Source organism: Sinocyclocheilus anshuiensis, unplaced genomic scaffold (assembly GCF_001515605.1).
Source record: "Sinocyclocheilus anshuiensis isolate Anshui unplaced genomic scaffold, SAMN03320099.WGS_v1.1 scaffold308, whole genome shotgun sequence".
Classification (NCBI taxonomy): Eukaryota; Metazoa; Chordata; class Actinopteri; order Cypriniformes; family Cyprinidae; genus Sinocyclocheilus; species Sinocyclocheilus anshuiensis.
In genome coordinates this window covers 752,845-771,630 of record NW_015558619.1, presented here as the reverse complement: position 1 = coordinate 771,630, position 18,786 = coordinate 752,845, and the positions used below count along the sequence as shown (strand labels likewise).

Below are 18,786 nucleotides of genomic sequence, written 5' to 3'. Positions count from 1 at the left end.
GCTTAATACAAGAAAAACAAATCTGCCAGTGCTGTGAGATAAATTATCTTGTTGTCCCTTTAAACCTATTGAATTAAATAGATTTTTTTCTTCCCCCGCTGTTAGTATTTGATCTTGTTTTAAGCATAAACTCACTTCATTTTGATACCATTTTCAGAATATTGCATCTCAAGTAAATGTATCCTGAGTTAAGAATGTTTAGATGTTTGTAACGGAAAACAAGACAAATACTTTTTGCAGTGTATGAAATAATTGAATAAACAAACACACATAAGGCTGAAGGACGTTTACAGCTAAATGAGGGGCGTTGCAATTCTGTGGATATTCACTAAGCTTTCTGAAGCCACACATTTTCTGCAGGACGACAAGAAAACCTCGTAATGTCAGGGTGAACTTTGACACAGGGACAGTCAAATCCCTAAAATGCTTAAGTGCTACGCTGTAAGACACTATAGACAAGGTATATATAGCCGGATTAAATCACCACTCTCTCTCAGACGAGTCTTGATTCAACATGTTTAGGTCATTATTTATCGGATACAATCTATACAGAAAGCCATGGTTGTTTAGAACAGTTCCCATAGAAACTAATTTAGCCCGATGACTGATCTCTGGGGTGTGCCGTTAAAGCATTTTGGTCGACACAGGCCATTGTGAGTCGTGTCCATTCATAAATTCTTTTAAAGCCATGGGATGATTGTGGTACTGGGAGTGCTGTGAGTGCAGGAACATCACTGACCTGTTCATGGATATCAGAGCTGAAACCATAACATGAATCACACACATTAGGATCCACAGATGTTTCCCTCTTCAGCGAATTTTATTTTGTAGTTTCCGAATGAAACGAGTAGTTCACCCTGAAATGAAAATACTGTAGTACTGGATTTTCTTTGAACTGGGTGTCAAACTCCATAAACGTACTCCATTTGACAATATTCCGGATATTGTGTCGAGGAGCAGATGGAAATTTACACGTGTCGAGACGTGTTGCACCAGTTTTGACATCAGTGATGGTCACGAATCATTGACGTCAAACCTAAATATGAGATTTTCAGCAAATAACAATTTAAGTTTAACTCCACACCTCATGGAGAACATGGAATGTAGCATAAGAGCGATATGGATTATATGGGTACACTAAATTTCGCATTGCATCTGAGAACAGCTTCTGTGTGGTCTACTCAAGACGTCAACGTTTGACAGGTTAGCATGTTAACGGCTAGCCCCTGCTAACTGGATCCAAAAAGCAACTTCCTCCCATGATGGCTATTTAAAGGGACAGTTCACTCAAAAATGAAAATTCAGTCATCATTGACTCACTCTCATGTTGTTCTAAACCTTTATGGGCTTCTTTCTTCTGCTGAAGATATTTCGAAGAATGTTGGAATGATGGTAATTTGGAAGTCAATAGGAACAAGCACATTCTTCTTTTGTGTTCAGCAGGAGACAGACACTCATACAGTTTTTGAGGGTGAGTAAATGATGACGGAATGTTCATTTTTGGTTAAACTATTCATCTAATGTGAAAATATTTACAACCAACACATAAATCACATAATATAATATTGCTTTACATATTAGCATAAAATACTTTGCACTTTTATAATCTTAATCTTATATTTTAAATGTCAACCTTGTTATCGCTACCACCTTGTTAATTTAAATGGGGAGTCATCTCAATTATCTATTTTCCTAATTAATGCTGTTCAGTTGCTTTGACACAATCTGTATTGTTAAAAGCGCTATATAAATAAAGGTGACTTGACTTGACTTACGCTTAAAAGCATATTTAGGATTTATGTATTTGGAATGCATATAAAATTCCCATCCATTTTGATAACACAGTTTTAACATAAACTAATACACTTAATGAGATGTACGTAAAAGAAACATTCAAGATTATGACAGTATAATACTAATAAATGGAATGTCTTTTAAATACACAATAACCAGCTTTATACATTTATCATCAATACATGAAAAATATTTCCATCTCATATATTTAAAGTAATTTAATATTCCTTGTGCCAGCTATTCCCTAGTGAAAAATAAATATACTAAAATGTATTTGAAGTACATGCCAAGTATACTACAAATACATTTACATATTTGTACTTTGTGCAGTTGTACTTTTGGTATGCTAAACTGGTATACTTAAAGTCTACAGTTTTGTACATAATGCACTTTAATTGTGCATAATTAGTGCTGAAAATATAAATCAAATCAAATAGATGCGATTGCCAATAATAAAGTATGATTATTGTGAGTGGAAAAACTGAACTGTTTCTTACCAGTCATTTACATGACTAAAATATGCATCGCATTCTGTTTATTATTTTATGTTACAACCTTTTAAATGGAATTTTATATGCAATTCAAATACTTAAATCTTAAATTCAGGCATAAATATTTTTGCTGAGTGTACCATTAACCACAAACATACCACAAAAATACGTATTTATTGTTTGAGATGCCACACTGTTTAAACAGACTTTTTCCTGATAGATAGTTTAAAATTTGACAAACTTGACAAGACACTTGCAGAATGACCCTACAGTCTTTGCATCTACGACACTAAATAGCTCAAACTGTGTTTGGGTTTCTAGGAAACAAACTTTTGTTCCATTTTGTTTTTGGAAAGCAAAAGCTGTAAAAGAGCCGCTGTATCTGGAGGCCTGAGCAGAACTGAAAAATGTAGCATTCCTACGCTCTTAATCACTGCCGTCAGTTTATCATCCGTTATTAAGATGAAGAGACGGACCTCCCTCTCTCTAATGGGAGGTCAGATTGAGCGCTGGCCAGAGGACAGGGAGCAGGTGAGGCTATGAAGAGGGCCGCAGTGGTGTAAACACCACAGTAAAGCATGAGAGCGGCCTCACAGCTGTGCAGAACTCAACATCTGCGGTCAGAGAAATGGAACATTGAGTTGCAGCCTTGAGTGTGTATGGCTTGCTAATGATATAAGCGTTACCATTAGACTTTGAAAATGTCTGGGAGATGTGTGTACAGGAGACAGAAAGCCACTGGGCCTGTAATGCAGCCTTCAATCCAGCATTAGCTGGAAACTCAACAAAAGATGCAGAATCATTCCAACAGCATGCCAAGAAAATGTCCATTTACTTATATTTAAAGGGAAAGTTCACCCCAAAATTGTGTCATTATTTACTCACCCTTATGTTGTTCCATATGTTGGTCCTGTATGAGTTTCTTTCTTCTGTTGAACACAAAAGAAGATCGTTTAAAGAATGTTGATAACCAAACAATTGTTGGACTTTCATCATTTTTTTTTTTTATGGAATATGGAAGTCAATGGTACCAGTGACTGTTTGGTTACCAATGATCTTCAAAATATCGTCTTTTGTGTTCAACAGAAGAAAGAAACTCACACAACTTGAGAGTGAGTAAATGTTTTTTTTTTTTTTGAGTGAACTATCCCTTTAAGATGTCTCTTTCCTTAAATATGGTGAGAAAATTCTATATAGCAAGGGAAAGAGAGCATGCCATACAATTTCCAGTTAATTAGGCCTCATTTTCATTTACTTTACAACAGTAGTTTTTCTGCTTATGGTGTCATTTGTTAGTGGGAGGCTATTTTACTGCCTATTTAAATGTCTCCATAAATGTTCATTTGAGCTCAGTGGTCACATTGTTCATAGTTTACTTAAAACAAACATCATTGTAAAATAAAATACATAATTAAATATTATCTCCGGTGCTTTTATGAACGTCATAAAATCACAGAGAAAGAAAAATTAAAGCTAAAAAGAATAACTAAAATACAAAGTAAACTCACATTATGAGATATATGAAGTCACACTTTGATATATAAAGTTCAAATAAGAAAATCACATTGTATGACATAAAGTTGCAAGTATCAGAAACACAACACAAAGTCACAATTACAAAAATTGTTGCAATTTAAAAAAAATAAACATTTTGGTATATCAAATTATAATTACGAGACAAAGTTGCAATAGTGAGATATGAATTTACATTTGTCTTTTTTTTACTCTGAGGCAGAAATGGAGGTTACACTTTATTTTGATAGTCCACTTTATACATTCTACTAACTAGAAATAAATAAGGAACTGTAACGTGGCTTGAAATGGAGCAGACGAGGACGATAGTGTAGTGAACCCAGGTGCTGGTTATTACAGTGCTGAGAAGACAAAACGTCCCGGACGAAACCCTGGACGAGAAACAAAACAAACATTAGCATGAATGATGAGACTGCACTTATCGATATGTGGAACATTAAAGACTGGTCTTTGTTAAGGATGCATGAATCAAGCCATTAAACTCCTTTTAAGTCAACAATAGTATTGTGTTGTTTAAAAATGAATATAGGCTACTGTAAGACTGAAAATGTGCTTACATTTTGGCATACATGAAGGCTGAAATTAAATACATTTTTCATTTCAAAAATACATTTTATTGAGCTTTACTGTTTACAATGTATATTTAACATATGGATGGATGGATGGACAGATGGATGGATATATGGATGGATGGATGGATAGATAGAAGGATGGATGGATGGATAGAAGGATGGATGGATGGATAGATGGATGGATGGATAGATGGATATGTGGATGGATGGATAGAAGGATGGATGGATGGATGGATAGATAGATAGAAGGATAGATGGATGATAGATAGAAGGATGGATGGATGGATGGATAGATAGAAGGATGGATGGATGATAGAAGGATGGATGGATGGATGGATGGATAGATAGATAGAAGGATAGATGGATGGATGGATAGAAGGATGGATGGATGGATAGAAGGATGGATGGATGGATGGATAGATAGAAGGATGGATGGATGATGGATGGATGGATATGTGGATGGATGGATAGAAGGATGGATGGATGGATGGATAGATAGAAGGATGGATGGATGATGGATAGATGGATGGATGGATGGATGGATAGAAGGATGGATGGATGGATAGATAGATAGATGGATGGATGGATAGATAGATAGAAGGATGGATGGATGGATAGACAGATAGACAGATGCACTGCAAAACATGGACTGTTTTTTGACCGAATAAATGCTCTAAATGACAATATTTTTAATTGTATTTTGGAAGGAATATTATCAGTAGTTTATAGAATAAAACAAAAATAATGTTTTACTCAAACTTATGCCTATAAATAGTAAATCCAGAGAAACTGATCGTTTTGTAGTTGTTTATTAGTGTTTTCCAGAGCTGTGAACAATGATTTTTTGTAGTTGGTAAATAAAACACAAAGATTATTGGAGTGCGTTTTACAAGTAAATACTGTTTCAGTCTTTTTACTTCAAAATTTCATGTTTAATTCATTGTTACTTGCCATTTCTTTATAATTTTTTGTAAAATTTACAAGCAATTTCTAAGTGAAAACTGTTTGAAAGTAAATCTTAAGCCATTTTTACTTTCCAGTCTATATTTTTGCCGTGTTATACACAAACCTATCCAAAAGAAATGTGGAACGGGATGTACAACTTATCAAGACAAAACCATGAGAACTTTCTCAGAATATGCTGATTATATCTAAAGATGTTCTCTAGCTATTCATCTGCAACAGACTTGAGGCGTCTTCAGAGATAAAGTCAGATTTATAGCGATATTGTGTTGCACAAAGGCTCAAACAGTCTGTGTTAGTCCTATTGTGAACAGCATGAAACAGATGTTTTTGGTATCATGGAATGGCTTTGTCACAGGAGAGTATGATGACAGATTTATAATTATCTTAACGCAAGCCGTTTCTATTGAGGCATCTCTTCAGACCGAATGAATCTTTAAACCCATTTTTGGACACCGATGTAGCGATGATAAAGAATCATTCAAATCGAACATCTGTTCTGCTTTAGGAACATTTTGTACCATATTCCCGCTCCCGTTAATTGACAAATATTCCGAGATTTATACATTGTTTCTCAGTTCACGGTAATGTTTACATACACAGAAAAGATCCTCTTGGCATTTTCAAAGTAAGCACAAGTTCATGCTGCCAAGCAGCCAAAAGAGAATCCAATTATATTCGACTGGCCTAGAAAACCACCCTACAAACTGAATATCTGAATATCGCTTTGCTCCCATAAATGAATTTGCAGAAAGGTTAACATACAGATTTTTCCGATGCCGAGGTTCGAGAAAAGAATCCTTTACAAAGCCATAATATCACCCGTGGGGACTTATGCCTCATCGTTTTCTGCAGACGTTGCAACCCAGATGTTTGTATGCGCGGATATGTGTGTCAGAAGGGTGGGGATTGTGAGTGGTCAAATTTGAGAAGTTTGCTTTCAGTGTATTGGATTCCCTCCACTCAGCACTCCATAAATTATTCAGCTGTGGGACTGGCTTGGTTTAGACTTTTATTAGCTAAAGACCAACTTCATATATTTCTCACTCGGAGTTTATCGCACACTAAACAAACTCATCTTTTACACTGAGATGTGGATGATTTTGGCTCTTTGGACGAGCAGTGCAATTAAAAGCATAATAAATCAATGGTAGCACAACACTAAAACCCAAAACTAAGTAAAACAAGACAACGCAGGCTGCTAAATCCACAAACGCCGCAAGTATGCTAATGTTTACTCTCAGCACGAATGGCTGAAATTCCATCAAGCAGAATCACTGGGTTTCTAACTGAGCTTGTATTAAAATGATCATTATTTTAGGCTGGTTTTTGTAGTAACTGTGCTTTCTTCAATTAAAACACCACTATTAAATCCTGAAAGTAAACATAAGCAAATATGGGTCAATGGCAAAGCAGCGTTCACAATTAAGAAAATAAATAAATTAATATTAACACTTATTTTTCAGTCTTATTTTCTGCAAAATGTACCAAGTTATGTGAGTTTATGCTTAAGACAAAATATCAAGACAAAATATCTGCCAAAGAGGCAAGATAAAGTATCTTTTCTCTTTGAATTAAGTTAATTTAATTCCATCCATCCATCCATCCAAAAATATTCGTATATATGTAGTTCAAAATATATATTTATATAAATTTACATGAACATTTTTAAACTTATTATATATATAAGATACAAAAAATATTTACTAAAATAAGTTTCAAAATATATATCTGTATACATTTACATAAACATATTTGTGCAAATATGTTTTTTTTGTATATTTTGAAATGTATTTAAAATATAGTTGATATTTTATATTCTTTAAACTTATTATATATATAAGATACAAAAAATATTTACTAAAATAAGTTTCAAAATATATATCTGTATACATTTACATAAACATTTTTAAAACATTTGTGCAAATATGTTTTTTTTGTATATTTTGAAATGTATTTAAAATATAGTTGATATTTTATATTTAGTCCAATTTATACAGTTTGAAAACGCAATAAGGTAATTTACATTTATATTGATAAATAATACAGAACCCAAAAAAAAAAGAAAAAAAAAAGAAAGAATTCTGAAAATATTTACTTTTGACAACATTTTTCTTTTTTCATATTATAAATCAACCCCCAGTGAATTATGGAAACAAATAGATGTAGCTATTGTTCATGGACAGCATCTGACTACAAAATATATTTTTTAAATGTGCTAAAATAAGTTTCAACATATGTATTTGTGTAAACATATTTTCTGTTTTCTACCAATATTTTTGTATATTTTTTTTACAAGAATATTTAACAAACACACACACACCCAATGTACTTACAGTGTAAGTACAAAAGTCTAAGTGGAAAGGTATTCCAAATGAAAATGATTAGTTCATGGTTTCATTAAATGTACACTCTGGACGTCATTTCATTGGGTATCTAGTTCATAATGTCCATTAGGGTAACTAGATAGAGGACGTCAATAACACTGTCCATCACCAGCAGACATAAGCAGCTATAAATCTTCATTGTTTATCAACACACATTTCATTACAGTCACATCTTGGACTTTAAGCTCCCGGCCGAATAAAAATCCAGCAGTCACTGCCATTCTAACTAAGCATGTGCTGTCCAACAGTGCCGTCCTTGAGTGCATGCTTATCAAAATGCCAGTCCTAATGGAGAGAGGCTTTTACCAGGCTCTGATATCAGAAACATTTCTGAAAGATCGCCTCCATTAAAGCTGAGGTCAGAGTTGAAGAGACTGTCTGCTGCACGGTTTATGAAGAATGCAGCTCCACGAGTGCCACTCTCTTTATCACAGTAGTTTGTTGCAGTCAGGAACTGCAGAATCAAAGGAAGACTGATGCCCCTGACGCACAAGAGCGCTGGGTCGATGCTAACTGTTTTTGGGCTTCCATTGAGACTGAAGCCGTTTGTACGGTTAAAATGCTGCGCGAGCTGCTTGCTCAAATCTCCTAATGCAGTGGCTGCTGTATGAACACACCAGGATATGAATACAGTCTTTAGTAGTTGTTTTTTCTTTCTTTGGCCAAACCAAGTAGCATTTTGATTTGAGATTCAGCACTTCGGACGAAGATGAACTGGTATTTCAACTTATGCTTTCGATCGGAAGGAAATCGAGCCAGCGAGCGAATCAATAAAAGCAGAGTAGCAGAAGAAAGTTCACATCAGCTTCTTTTTCCTGCAAACTCATTCGAAAGGAAGAGACCAGAAGAAACTGCAGAACCGATACTTCATATTATAGTCTGATTTTTGTTTTAGAGGTGCACTGATCATTTCTGCACCATAAGGAGCAATCTATATTGCATAAATAATGATTTTTTTGAAGGTCTCCCAAAGACTATTAGCAGAAGAAAGTTCACATCAGCTTCTTTTTCCTGCAAACTCATTCGAAAGGAAGAGACCAGAAGAAACTGCAGAACCGATACTTCATATTATAGTCTGATTTTTGTTTTAGAGGTGAACTGATCATTTCTGCACCATAAGGAGCAATCTATATTGCATAAATAATGATTTTTTTTGAAGGTCTCCCAAAGACTATCCCCAAATTTTGGTTAAGATCAAAACTTAAGATATAAGTTAAATGCTAAATGCTTAAAACGTTTTAACACATTTCCCGAATTTTCTGCTTTCTCAAGATTTGCTGGAAATAATGAGATTAATTGTGATTGTAATTTAATTGTATTAACATTATTTTATTGACAGCTGTTTTTGACAAAATCAAATCTTTCTAAAGTTTTGTAAAAAAATAAAAAAAATTTATTTATTTATTACTTTCAATTGTATTCCATTATTTATTTCTACTTTTTTTGTAATTCACGGGTGGGTTGAATGGCTTTTCTCTTTGTAAAGTGTACTATACTACGCTATCGTCGGAGCAAGGAACAGTTGGAACAGTTACCTTATTGAATTTTCATACTCTATAAATTGGTCTTAATATAAAATATCAACTGTATTTTACATACATTTCAAAATATACAACAAAAAGGCCAAAAAACATATTTGCAAAAAATATGTTTATGTAAAAATATTTTCTACCAATATATTTTTGGCCATTTTTGCATGTGTGTGTGTGTGTGTATATATATATATACTTTAAAAATATAAATATATTTTTTAAAAGGATTTAAAAATATATTTTGCCCTTTATTTCAATATTTCTATCCATGAAAATACGTTCACATTGTAAATCATTCTGAATCATTATAAATCTGGTTTATAAATAGGTTATTCCATCCACATTTGCATGTGAAAACAGTGAAGCTCTGTTTACAACATATGTTAAGCATTTCTTGTTTTGGTCAGAAAATGCTTTTTAGCATGTTGACAGCACATTTTTCATTTTTCACATTAAATATTGTTTCAACACTATACTTTACAAAGTGTAGTGCCATTTAACCCCCAGTGAATTATAGAAACAAATAAATAATACAAATTCAAGTACATATAAATAAATTAGAAAGATTTAAATTTAGAATAATTTTTTGAAGATTTGAGTAAAATTTGTATTGCTTTTGGAACAATATAAATGTCAACTCTCATTAATTTTACACTTTTTTTTTCATATTGGAAAAATGTTTCTTTATGCACAAAAGGTTACTTTTATGTTTTAGGAAAAGACAGCCTGATCTCATAAGAAAACTGTTTCAAAGCATTTCCAAGGGGCCATTATATATATATATATATATATGACGGTAACATTTCTCATTTCCATTTAGATTTAGATGTACTTATATAACTATAGCTAAAACTGAAATTGCAATTAATAAAAAATATATAGACATTAAAAAACATAAAATGACAAAAACACAGAATCACAAAGGTTTCAGGGAAAATTACGGTGAAAACAAGAAATTTAAAAACAATCAGAATGTTAATAAAAATTATAATGGTGTCTCAAATGAGACTACAATAACATTTTAAATAAATAACGCTCTCTCTCTGTATATATACATACATATTTAAGTCTGTACAGGTTTGCTGATCTTTACAGAAAAGGTTGTTTTGCAATTTCAGTGTCGTGATCAAATTATTAGCAGATTGAAGGTCCAGATGAGGACACGTCTGCTAATTACACCGTTTGGCTTTTAGCCTCATGGATATAATTGACACTTTTTTGTGTCTCTGTGGTTGTCAGCAGGGAAAAGGCCAAAGCAAACAAATCAGTCTCCAAGATTCTTGTGTTTTCCCTGCTTGTTCCAACTGTTGAAACCAAATAAACTGCAAACAGCTGTTTCTCACATCTCATTCATTATTTAAAAGCCTCCCAGTAACCGCTGTGCTAATCACCTGTAAATACGGTCCAGTGAACTCAACGGGTCTCTAATAAAAATCTAACACCTTGGAAAAGTCTTCACTGTGGTGATAATAGAGCTGTGCACACTTATATGAGGAGATTCTTAGGTTTGATTTCCAGCTATGAGTTTGCCACACATCTCTATACTTCGTGCCAGACAAGACCACCCCAGAAACCATGATTACAAATACTCCCTGAATAGAACAAATGGAAACTGCTAACACAAATCTATTTGAGGTCCAGACCCCTAATATGAACTGCTCAAAGAAAGTTAACATGGGGGGGCCCTGTATTAAGTCTTACAAGAATATTTATTTTTTAATGGTTTCGGATTCCAAAATATTAATTTATTTATTCATATGAAATGGTGAATGAATCATGTATTTATGTGAGCTGTGTAAATTATACTAGAGATATAAAAAGGAACAATGGTTTAACAGCTCCTCCTTGTGGCCACAACAAGAACTCACCACAACGTACATGGTCTACATGTGCGCAAGCTTCCACTACTCCAGGCTACATTATGAATATATTTTGATACTAAAGACAGAGAGTCAACATGCAGACTTGTGAGTCATAAACAAGTGAGGACCCAGGGCATTTTTCAGGACTTTTAATAAACAACAAAAGTCCATTTCATGTAGGCCAATGATTAAAATGTTAAAAATATTTAATAACATTCTAGCAAATTAGTTAAATAGTCTACAGCATGGCATTTCGTTGACCTCCAGTTCGCATGCTCACCAACAAGATTAAAGTAACTTAAAAATGATTTCGGCTGTCATTTTTAAGTAACCAACTAGCTATGTTTGCATGCGAGTGATGGACAGAGGAAGAGAGCTTAACTATGAAGAAATGTTATGTATTATACAGTGGAGACGGATATTTCTTCGTTCTGGGCATATTGGGGGAATTTTTATATTTAGAAATCAATTTTATATATATGCCTTTAAAGTTTTGACTATAAAAGCTGTCGAACATGCAGTGTATTGAACATGTTTCAGTAAGCTGTGAGAATGGAATTTAGACTATTAATGAGTTTTTAGGAAAACTGAATCGGTAAAACAATTACGAAACAGAACAATAGCTGAAACAGCAAATAGGCCGATGTAAAATCTAACTAATTAAAATATACCACTATTCTGGCCTATAGCCTTACTGTGATTAGTTTCATCGATTAACTCCTAGGTTTATTCCGGTTAACCTGTTCTGCATTTTTGTGCTTCTGGCAGCTTAAATGTGTTATTATTGCATAATTTCAATAAAATTGTCATTTTTAAAATGCATCTCATATATTCGTCCTGTGTGTCCTCTTAAGGTGTACATTTTTATTTTATTTTTAATTTTTGTTAACCTGACAACACATCACTTATGAAAATTAGCATGGTTTTACTAAAGAATTGTTTTTTTTCAAAATCTTGTTTAAATTTTTCAGAAAATCAAATGAAGGCATTAAAAATTTATTTGAAATCAAATTAAAATTAAAGGAAGAAAAACTGTGAATATGCCTTTAAAACATTTTTTTAATAGGCTAATAATTGTATTATTTTTTCTACAATTAAGTGATTCATCTGGTTGTAATATTTATTTTTATCATTTAATTGTTTTATTTAAATTTGATAGAAAATGGAATATTTAAAGATGTACATTATACAGTACAAAAGTAATACAAGAGTAATATATTTCTGTTACATGTTAAACCGTACTTTTATTTTGACAGGTTGCCATGAAGTTTCGGTGTGTATACAGTATGATGATGCTAGTTTTCTCAAATGAAATGGTAAAATTCTCGCGAAGTGTCTCTCACAGCAGCTCTGGAGCTCAAGTTCATGTGTTCACGTATAGTGAGACGCAGAGGCCGAAAGCGTGTGCGTCACATGTGCTTCAGTATTTGTGTAGTAAACAAAACTGCGTTTCCGCCACTAGTTCATATCGCGATTCTAATTAAGTGGCAGTGGCTACTTTTGACTTATTTGTCCAAAATTGACGAATTCCGTGGCATTCCACGCTATAGAGTAGGCTAAATTACGTTTTTATGAATGGACTCTGCGATCCCATCTGCGTTTTTTCGCATAAACCATATGGCCCTAAAAATGTAACCACACTTCAGAACATTTCGGCTTGCCCTGTGTGTTGTTTAAATGAGTTGCAGGGGTGACATCACGTCACAGGGTCTCTCTTTCTCTCTCTGTAGCTTATGCGCCCAGATGCGAAATTTGGCACCGATTGATTTAACGTGAATCGGTAGTACGAGATATATCCAGCTGCAGACCCGCAGCACCAGCAGTTTCAGAAAACATACTTGGTAATAAAGCTCTTCTGATTCTGATTCTGAACAAATTCAAGTTTCAATATAAGATAATAAAGCCAAGCACACGTTAAGTACTTAGCAGATAAATGCTTAACATAATATATACGATAATTATTAAACATATGATAGCAAAAACATTACAGACTACTCACCGTGCTCTCTCGTTGTCAATAACTCCGCCCCTCACTTCCGGTTCTATGGCTGCGGTTCTGAAACTGCTGGTGCTGCGGGTCTGCAGCTGGATACTATTGGGTAGTACCGACGCAATTCAGTCGGTACCTAACCCTAGTGTAGAGTAGCGCTTGTTGTTTGGCGTTTCTCCGATCACAAATGCAGACATGGTTTTATGTTTTTCGCGGCGCAGTGCAACACAACGCGTAAAAAGACAGTATAAGTCATTATAATCCGTAATTATGTCCCCACTGGATGCAACATAAAAATCGACGCGTTTCAGAAAGGCGGGGCATAGAGGAGAAACAATAATGTATAGTATGTGGAAAATCATGTGTTTTTTGAACCTTAAACCACATAGACATTTCATTACACCAAATACACAAAATAATGTTCTTTTTAGCAGCATCATATGACCCCTTTAACTTCTCCGGTAATATCAATGGTCTGACCTAATTCAAATGCGGCCAAAATTACAACAACAGTGCAGAAAAACAGCGACTTCAGAAAACTCAAACACAAAGAGTACACCCAGAGATTTTTAATTGTAATACATTTATTTGAGCAATATACAATATAAACACATCAAGCACTAGGGGACATATCAGGTCACAGTTTTGGGGGTCCCGTTAGTCTCCAGCCTTCCATTTGTCCAATCTTGGTGAACATAGCCAAAGTTCCCAAACCAAAACACGCTGTGGTACCTGTGATAGCACTGTGTGCTAAACGTAAAAAAACAACACCAGGAAACTTCTTTAAACTCTTCTTTAACAACAACAAATAAAGACACCAGTGACCTTGAATATTTATGAAAAACATATGAATATTGTACGTACTTCGTGCCCCGAGGAAAATACCTGAAGCACATCCACCGATGAAATAGTTGGTTGGGTCGTCAGGTGCTTCTCTGGCCTGTGCGCTAAGACAAGTGGCCATTCCAAAGATGGCGCCCATGGCGGCTAAAAGGGTTGCAAACAGGAAGTAAATTATTGAAGCAAGTTTGTGTGTTGCCATCTGATAGAACTGATTTAAACTAAAATCATTCCATTAATGTATCGACTGTTTTGATGTAACAAGTAAACAAGGCCAACACAAGCAACTGTAAAGATAGTACTTTTAACTTTTATTCAACTTTGTATGAAGTGCTGACAGAGCAAAAAATTATGGAAGATGAAGGTGAATCACAAAGACAAAGGCTGCATCCAAAATGGCATACTTCCCTTCTATATAGTTAGCGAAAACAACCTTCAGTAAAAAAATACTAGCATATCCAAATTCACAGAATTCATAAAATAGTAGACAAAAAGTCCCCAGAATTCTGAGGTGACGAGAGGATTTGTGGATGACAGTGATCTGACACAACTAACACTGGTAGGTCACATGACAATGACAACGAGGCGAATGTAGTACGTCTGTATTACATTCATTGTACATACATTATGGAATGTACATTTTAATGGTTACTAAGAAATTATTCAAAAGTAGTAGCTACTCAGAGCGCATGCAATTTCAGATGCAGCAAGTCTCACCAACACAAATTACCTTGATTTCACACACACACACACACACACACACACACAATGTATGGGAAACTCAATGGTACACTTTTATGCATTATATTTTTTTCATCATAACATTTTCACAACATTTAAGGACACTTTCCCATTCATTCTCACTCATTTCTTAGAGAGAGAGAGCGAGAGAGAGAGCGAGAGAATGCGAGAGAGAGAGAGAGAGAGAGAGAGAGATAGATAGATAGATAGATAGTGTTTACATTTCTACAGATATCCCCTACCATGAACGGGACCACAGCTTATGTGTCTTACCCATGGTGACGGTGCCTGATGTTGCTCTGGTCAAAGCCTCAACAGCTGTTTCAGGTGGAAATGCCACAATGTGGTAAGCAGAACCTACCAGCCCTGCAGAACAACAACAGTAGTAGTAAAGCACATGAAGCTTTGCTTAATAAAGCAGGCCATTCCTGGTGACATCTGCATCATTATGGGAGTCACACAAACAACGCAAGTAGGTATGAAACAAATCAACGATTGGAAAGTGATAGCAGCCCTGGATGTCATTTTACATTCACAAAACAATACACGCCGACGCCACTTTATAGTAAGATAAACCAACTAAGTCGAAAAATATGAATATAACACGATTATAAGAATAGCGCGCTGATATGTTATTCACTATTTCACTAGCTAGTGTACATGCTAACAGCTTAGCCTTTAGAGCGCATAAACAATGCACATGTTAAAACCCACGCTCAAAGGATCCGTTAGAAACCCTAGAATACAGACATACAGCAGACTAACCGATGGCAGTGGCTATTTTTGTGGTGATCCATGTTTTGGCAACGCAGTCTTTGCCCTCTTCCAGGTCCCAGTAGCCCATTTCTGCATCAAGGACACGACTGGAATATCGCGAGAGTTATTCTTGAGTTTATTGGCGGTTGGTGCACAAAGAACTGTGCGTTACCGCCACCAACTGCTATGGAGTGTGTGAACCACATTTCCTTCTCCCTTTAAAAAAACTATATCCTCTCACTCAATTTAGTTTCTCTAAGATAATGCAGTGATAGGCCATAAAATGTATCTTTTGAGCTAAAGCTTCTTCTTGACCTCATTCTTCTAATGATGTTGTGGATCTATTCGCGTTCACGTTCTTTTCGCCCCCCGTCGGCGTGGTGTGGAACTGCAACGCCATCCTCCTATCCGATTATACACGATCCAAGGTTATTAAAGTGAACTATAATTAAACCATAAAAAGTTACTTGAAACACAACAGAAATACTACAACTTTAATTGGAATCAACATGAATGCAGAAAATATAAAAATAAAATCTAGCTCAAACATTAACAAAAACTATAATAGTATTAGTATCTCAGTGATACTAAAATAACTATGATATCTTGATTTAATGTTATACATTTACATTTAGTCATTTAGCAGACGCTTTTATCCAAAGCGACTTACAAAGAGGACCGTGAAAGCAATCAAAATCAACAAAAGAGCAATGATATGCAAGTGCTATAACAAGTCTCAGTTAGCTTCACACAGTACACATAGCAAGGTTTTTTTTTTTAAATAATATAATAAATAAAAAGATAACAGACAGAATAGAAAAAGAATAGAGCAAGCTAGTGTTAGAGGTATTTTTTGCTTTGGTTAATTGTATAATAAACGAAAAGAAAATATGTAGTTATGCATAACTACAGGTATTAGCTAAGCACAAACAAGTTCAAATTGCTGGTTTTATTTTGCCATCAGCTGTAACAACTTATATGAAAAAGAGAGAGAAAAGAAAGAAAAGGGAATCTTCTGAAAGGTACACTACAAAAAAAGAGAAAATAACCTAAAATATACACTAGCCTACAGCTTACATATAGCCTAGTTTTTTGTTGATCCCAAATCCTTGATTTGATGTAAAATGAACGATATTCTATTGGCAACACATTAAATCTTAAAAGTACAAGTAAATAAATAAATAGCCTACACATACATTTCCCTGTATGAACCCGGATTTCCCTGAATTAGGTGACTATGTAATTTATGTAAATATGTCTTTAAATAACTTAATTTGATCATTTAGATATTATTTTTAATTACTGGTACAATTAACTTTTTTTTTTTGTTTTTTTTTTACACAAAACGTAGGCTAAATGAAACGGGTAAATTATAAAACGTATATTATAAAAACTGAGTTATCAGCACATTAATATTATTATAAGTAATAATAAAAAGGGCCCAAAAATCAAAAGATATGTACCCAATTTGTTTGGAGCCTCGCAAGGAAAGTGCATTTTGTAATCACTGCTGTCTCTCCGTTTCGGTGACTCTGATTGGCCAGCGGCTCCAAATATCATTTCCGGGTCAGCAGCTACAGGTTGCTATGAAGTTGGTGCAGATGACACGTCAGCTGACTGGAAAACAACACAAACTGCAACACCTGCTTAAATAGGATAATGTCACAAACCTCCGCGCTGCATGTAAACGCGCACTGACGACTGTCGCTGCATTACAGACGCGAAGATTTCCCGAAGACTGGAGTCGCGCGCCACTGCTGTAGCATCACGCCTGCTGAGATTGAGAGAGAGAGTTCAGCATCATTCAGTCCGGACCCGCGGAAGATGATCAGCCCAGCGGTGCGGCGTTGTCGTGGGTGAGAGAGAGCTTACCGGACCGGTGCTTTCGTCTTCCGCATCCCGAGCATGTCGTCCCCGTCGCCGGTGCAGATCAGAGAGGCGAACGCACACCTGGCGGCGCTGCACAGGAGGGTCACAGACCTGGAGCAGAGGCTGGAGGACGCGGAGAAAACCGTGCGGGAGCAGGCGGAGAGCCTCATCCGCAAAGATGAGCAACTGAGAGCTACCACGCAAGAAATCACGGAGGCCAAGGACAAGTAGGGGAAAGAATATATTTACTTCCTTAAAGGGATAGTTCATCCAAGAATGTAAATTCTGTCATTAATTACTCACCCTCATGTCGTTCCGAATCTGTAAGACACAATAAATTAAGATATTTTTGATGAAATCCGAGAGCTCTCTGACCCTTCATGACAGAAAAATGACAGAATTTTCATTTTTGTGTAAACTAACCCTTTAACACAATCGTATCTTGCTGTAGATGCCTAATAGTGCATTATTTGACGTCAAAACCATGTATATGCTAAATCAGAAAGCTCAATTAAGCGACTTTTACATTAAAAAAATATCCCTGAAATAAAACATAACAGATATTATTAGATATGCTGGTCTAAGAAAACACCTGGCAGCTCTTGACTGTTTAAAAAAACAAAATAGACAGCGGCTCACGCTTGTTAACCAATCAGAAAAAGAACTGGTAATGTTGTGAGGGGCGGGGCTACTTGTTTGTGCGATAAATGCTGGATGGACGGAGGACGGGTTACTGTTTCCAAACAAGTTTCCTCAATCACTCTGCTGTGTCCAAACAACTGATAAAAGCATCACAATAATCTACACCCAGTGTTGGGGAAAGTTACTTTTAAAAGTAATGCATTACAATATTACGTTACTCCCTAAAAAAGTAACTAATTATGTTACTTAGTTACTTTTTATGGAAAGTAATGCGTTATATTACTTTTGCGTTACTTTCGCGTTACTTTTTAAATATAAGCAGGGCTTGATTGTTTTTAATATAAGAAGTTCTATTTATAGCAAATATAAAAGCCCTTTCACACCAAAAAGTGTAATGAATAAACCTCAGGCTGAAGCAAAAGTAAATTCACGTCTGTACAGTAGAACGCAGGAGAAGAAACACTCTTCAGCAATAAAAAAACAAAGCACAATTGTTAGTTTCTCTAAAGTCATTTTTGCTTATTAGTATGGTTGAACTGGATCATCAAAGGTCAGCAGCAAAGATATTGGTTAATAAAATGGGATTAGATACATTTGTGTTATTTAACATATTGAATTATTGCAGGTTTGCGTCATATTCTGAGTTTGCATTTCACTGTTTTAATTCATTTTGATGAATACTAAATCTGTTTTTTGTGAGTGGGATGAATTAATGCACATTCACATTTAGTCTAGAACTACAGTAACATCAATGTTCACACAGCGCACACAACTCCTCTGCACTTCCGATTTCTCCCAATATGGGGACAGGAGA

General features: G+C 35.1%; 2 protein-coding genes and 1 long non-coding RNA gene across 4 annotated transcripts in view; 1 reads left to right on the top strand and 2 right to left on the bottom strand.

Moving 5' to 3' along the window:
• Positions 1 to 13,690: 13,690 nt before the first annotated feature.
• ndufa11 (NADH:ubiquinone oxidoreductase subunit A11) lies at positions 13,691 to 17,364 on the bottom strand. 2 transcript variants are annotated; one of them, XM_016476489.1, is made up of 5 exons: positions 17,132 to 17,364; positions 16,925 to 17,045; positions 14,979 to 15,071; positions 13,989 to 14,111; positions 13,691 to 13,874 (listed from the first exon to the last, which is right to left on the bottom strand). In XM_016476489.1, the coding sequence occupies exons 2-5, from the start codon at positions 17,019 to 17,021 to the stop codon at positions 13,762 to 13,764; spliced, it is 426 nt and encodes a 141-aa protein (XP_016331975.1). In that variant the 5' UTR covers positions 17,022 to 17,045; positions 17,132 to 17,364; the 3' UTR covers positions 13,691 to 13,761. The 2 variants fall into 2 exon arrangements, with proteins under 2 accessions (XP_016331975.1, XP_016331976.1); XM_016476490.1 differs by lacking the exons at positions 16,925 to 17,045; positions 17,132 to 17,364 and adding an exon at positions 15,471 to 15,630.
• vmac (vimentin type intermediate filament associated coiled-coil protein) overlaps positions 17,174 to 18,786 on the top strand; it is a 3,946-nt gene continuing 2,333 nt past the window's right edge. Inside the window, exons 1-2 of the mRNA XM_016476488.1 lie at positions 17,174 to 17,241; positions 17,334 to 17,557. Coding sequence (XP_016331974.1) covers positions 17,367 to 17,557 — 191 coding nt within the window. The 5' untranslated portion in view covers positions 17,174 to 17,241; positions 17,334 to 17,366. The remainder of the gene's footprint in view (positions 17,242 to 17,333; positions 17,558 to 18,786) is intronic.
• Positions 17,444 to 17,923, bottom strand: LOC107680556 (uncharacterized). The gene is made up of 3 exons (XR_001633163.1): positions 17,754 to 17,923; positions 17,634 to 17,651; positions 17,444 to 17,523 (listed from the first exon to the last, which is right to left on the bottom strand). It is a non-coding gene; the product is annotated as an uncharacterized LOC107680556 (long non-coding RNA).

Coding starts and splice junctions, on each gene's coding strand:
- ndufa11 (XM_016476489.1), bottom strand. CDS start 17,021: ATGATATTTGGAGCCGCTGGCCAATCAGAGTCACCGAAACGGAGAGAC. Junction 14,112..14,978: donor ATCAGGCACCGTCACCATGG/GTAAGACACATA, acceptor CAACCCTTTTAG/CCGCCATGGGCGCCATCTTT. Junction 13,875..13,988: donor TATTTTCCTCGGGGCACGAA/GTACGTACAATA, acceptor TTTTACGTTTAG/CACACAGTGCTATCACAGGT.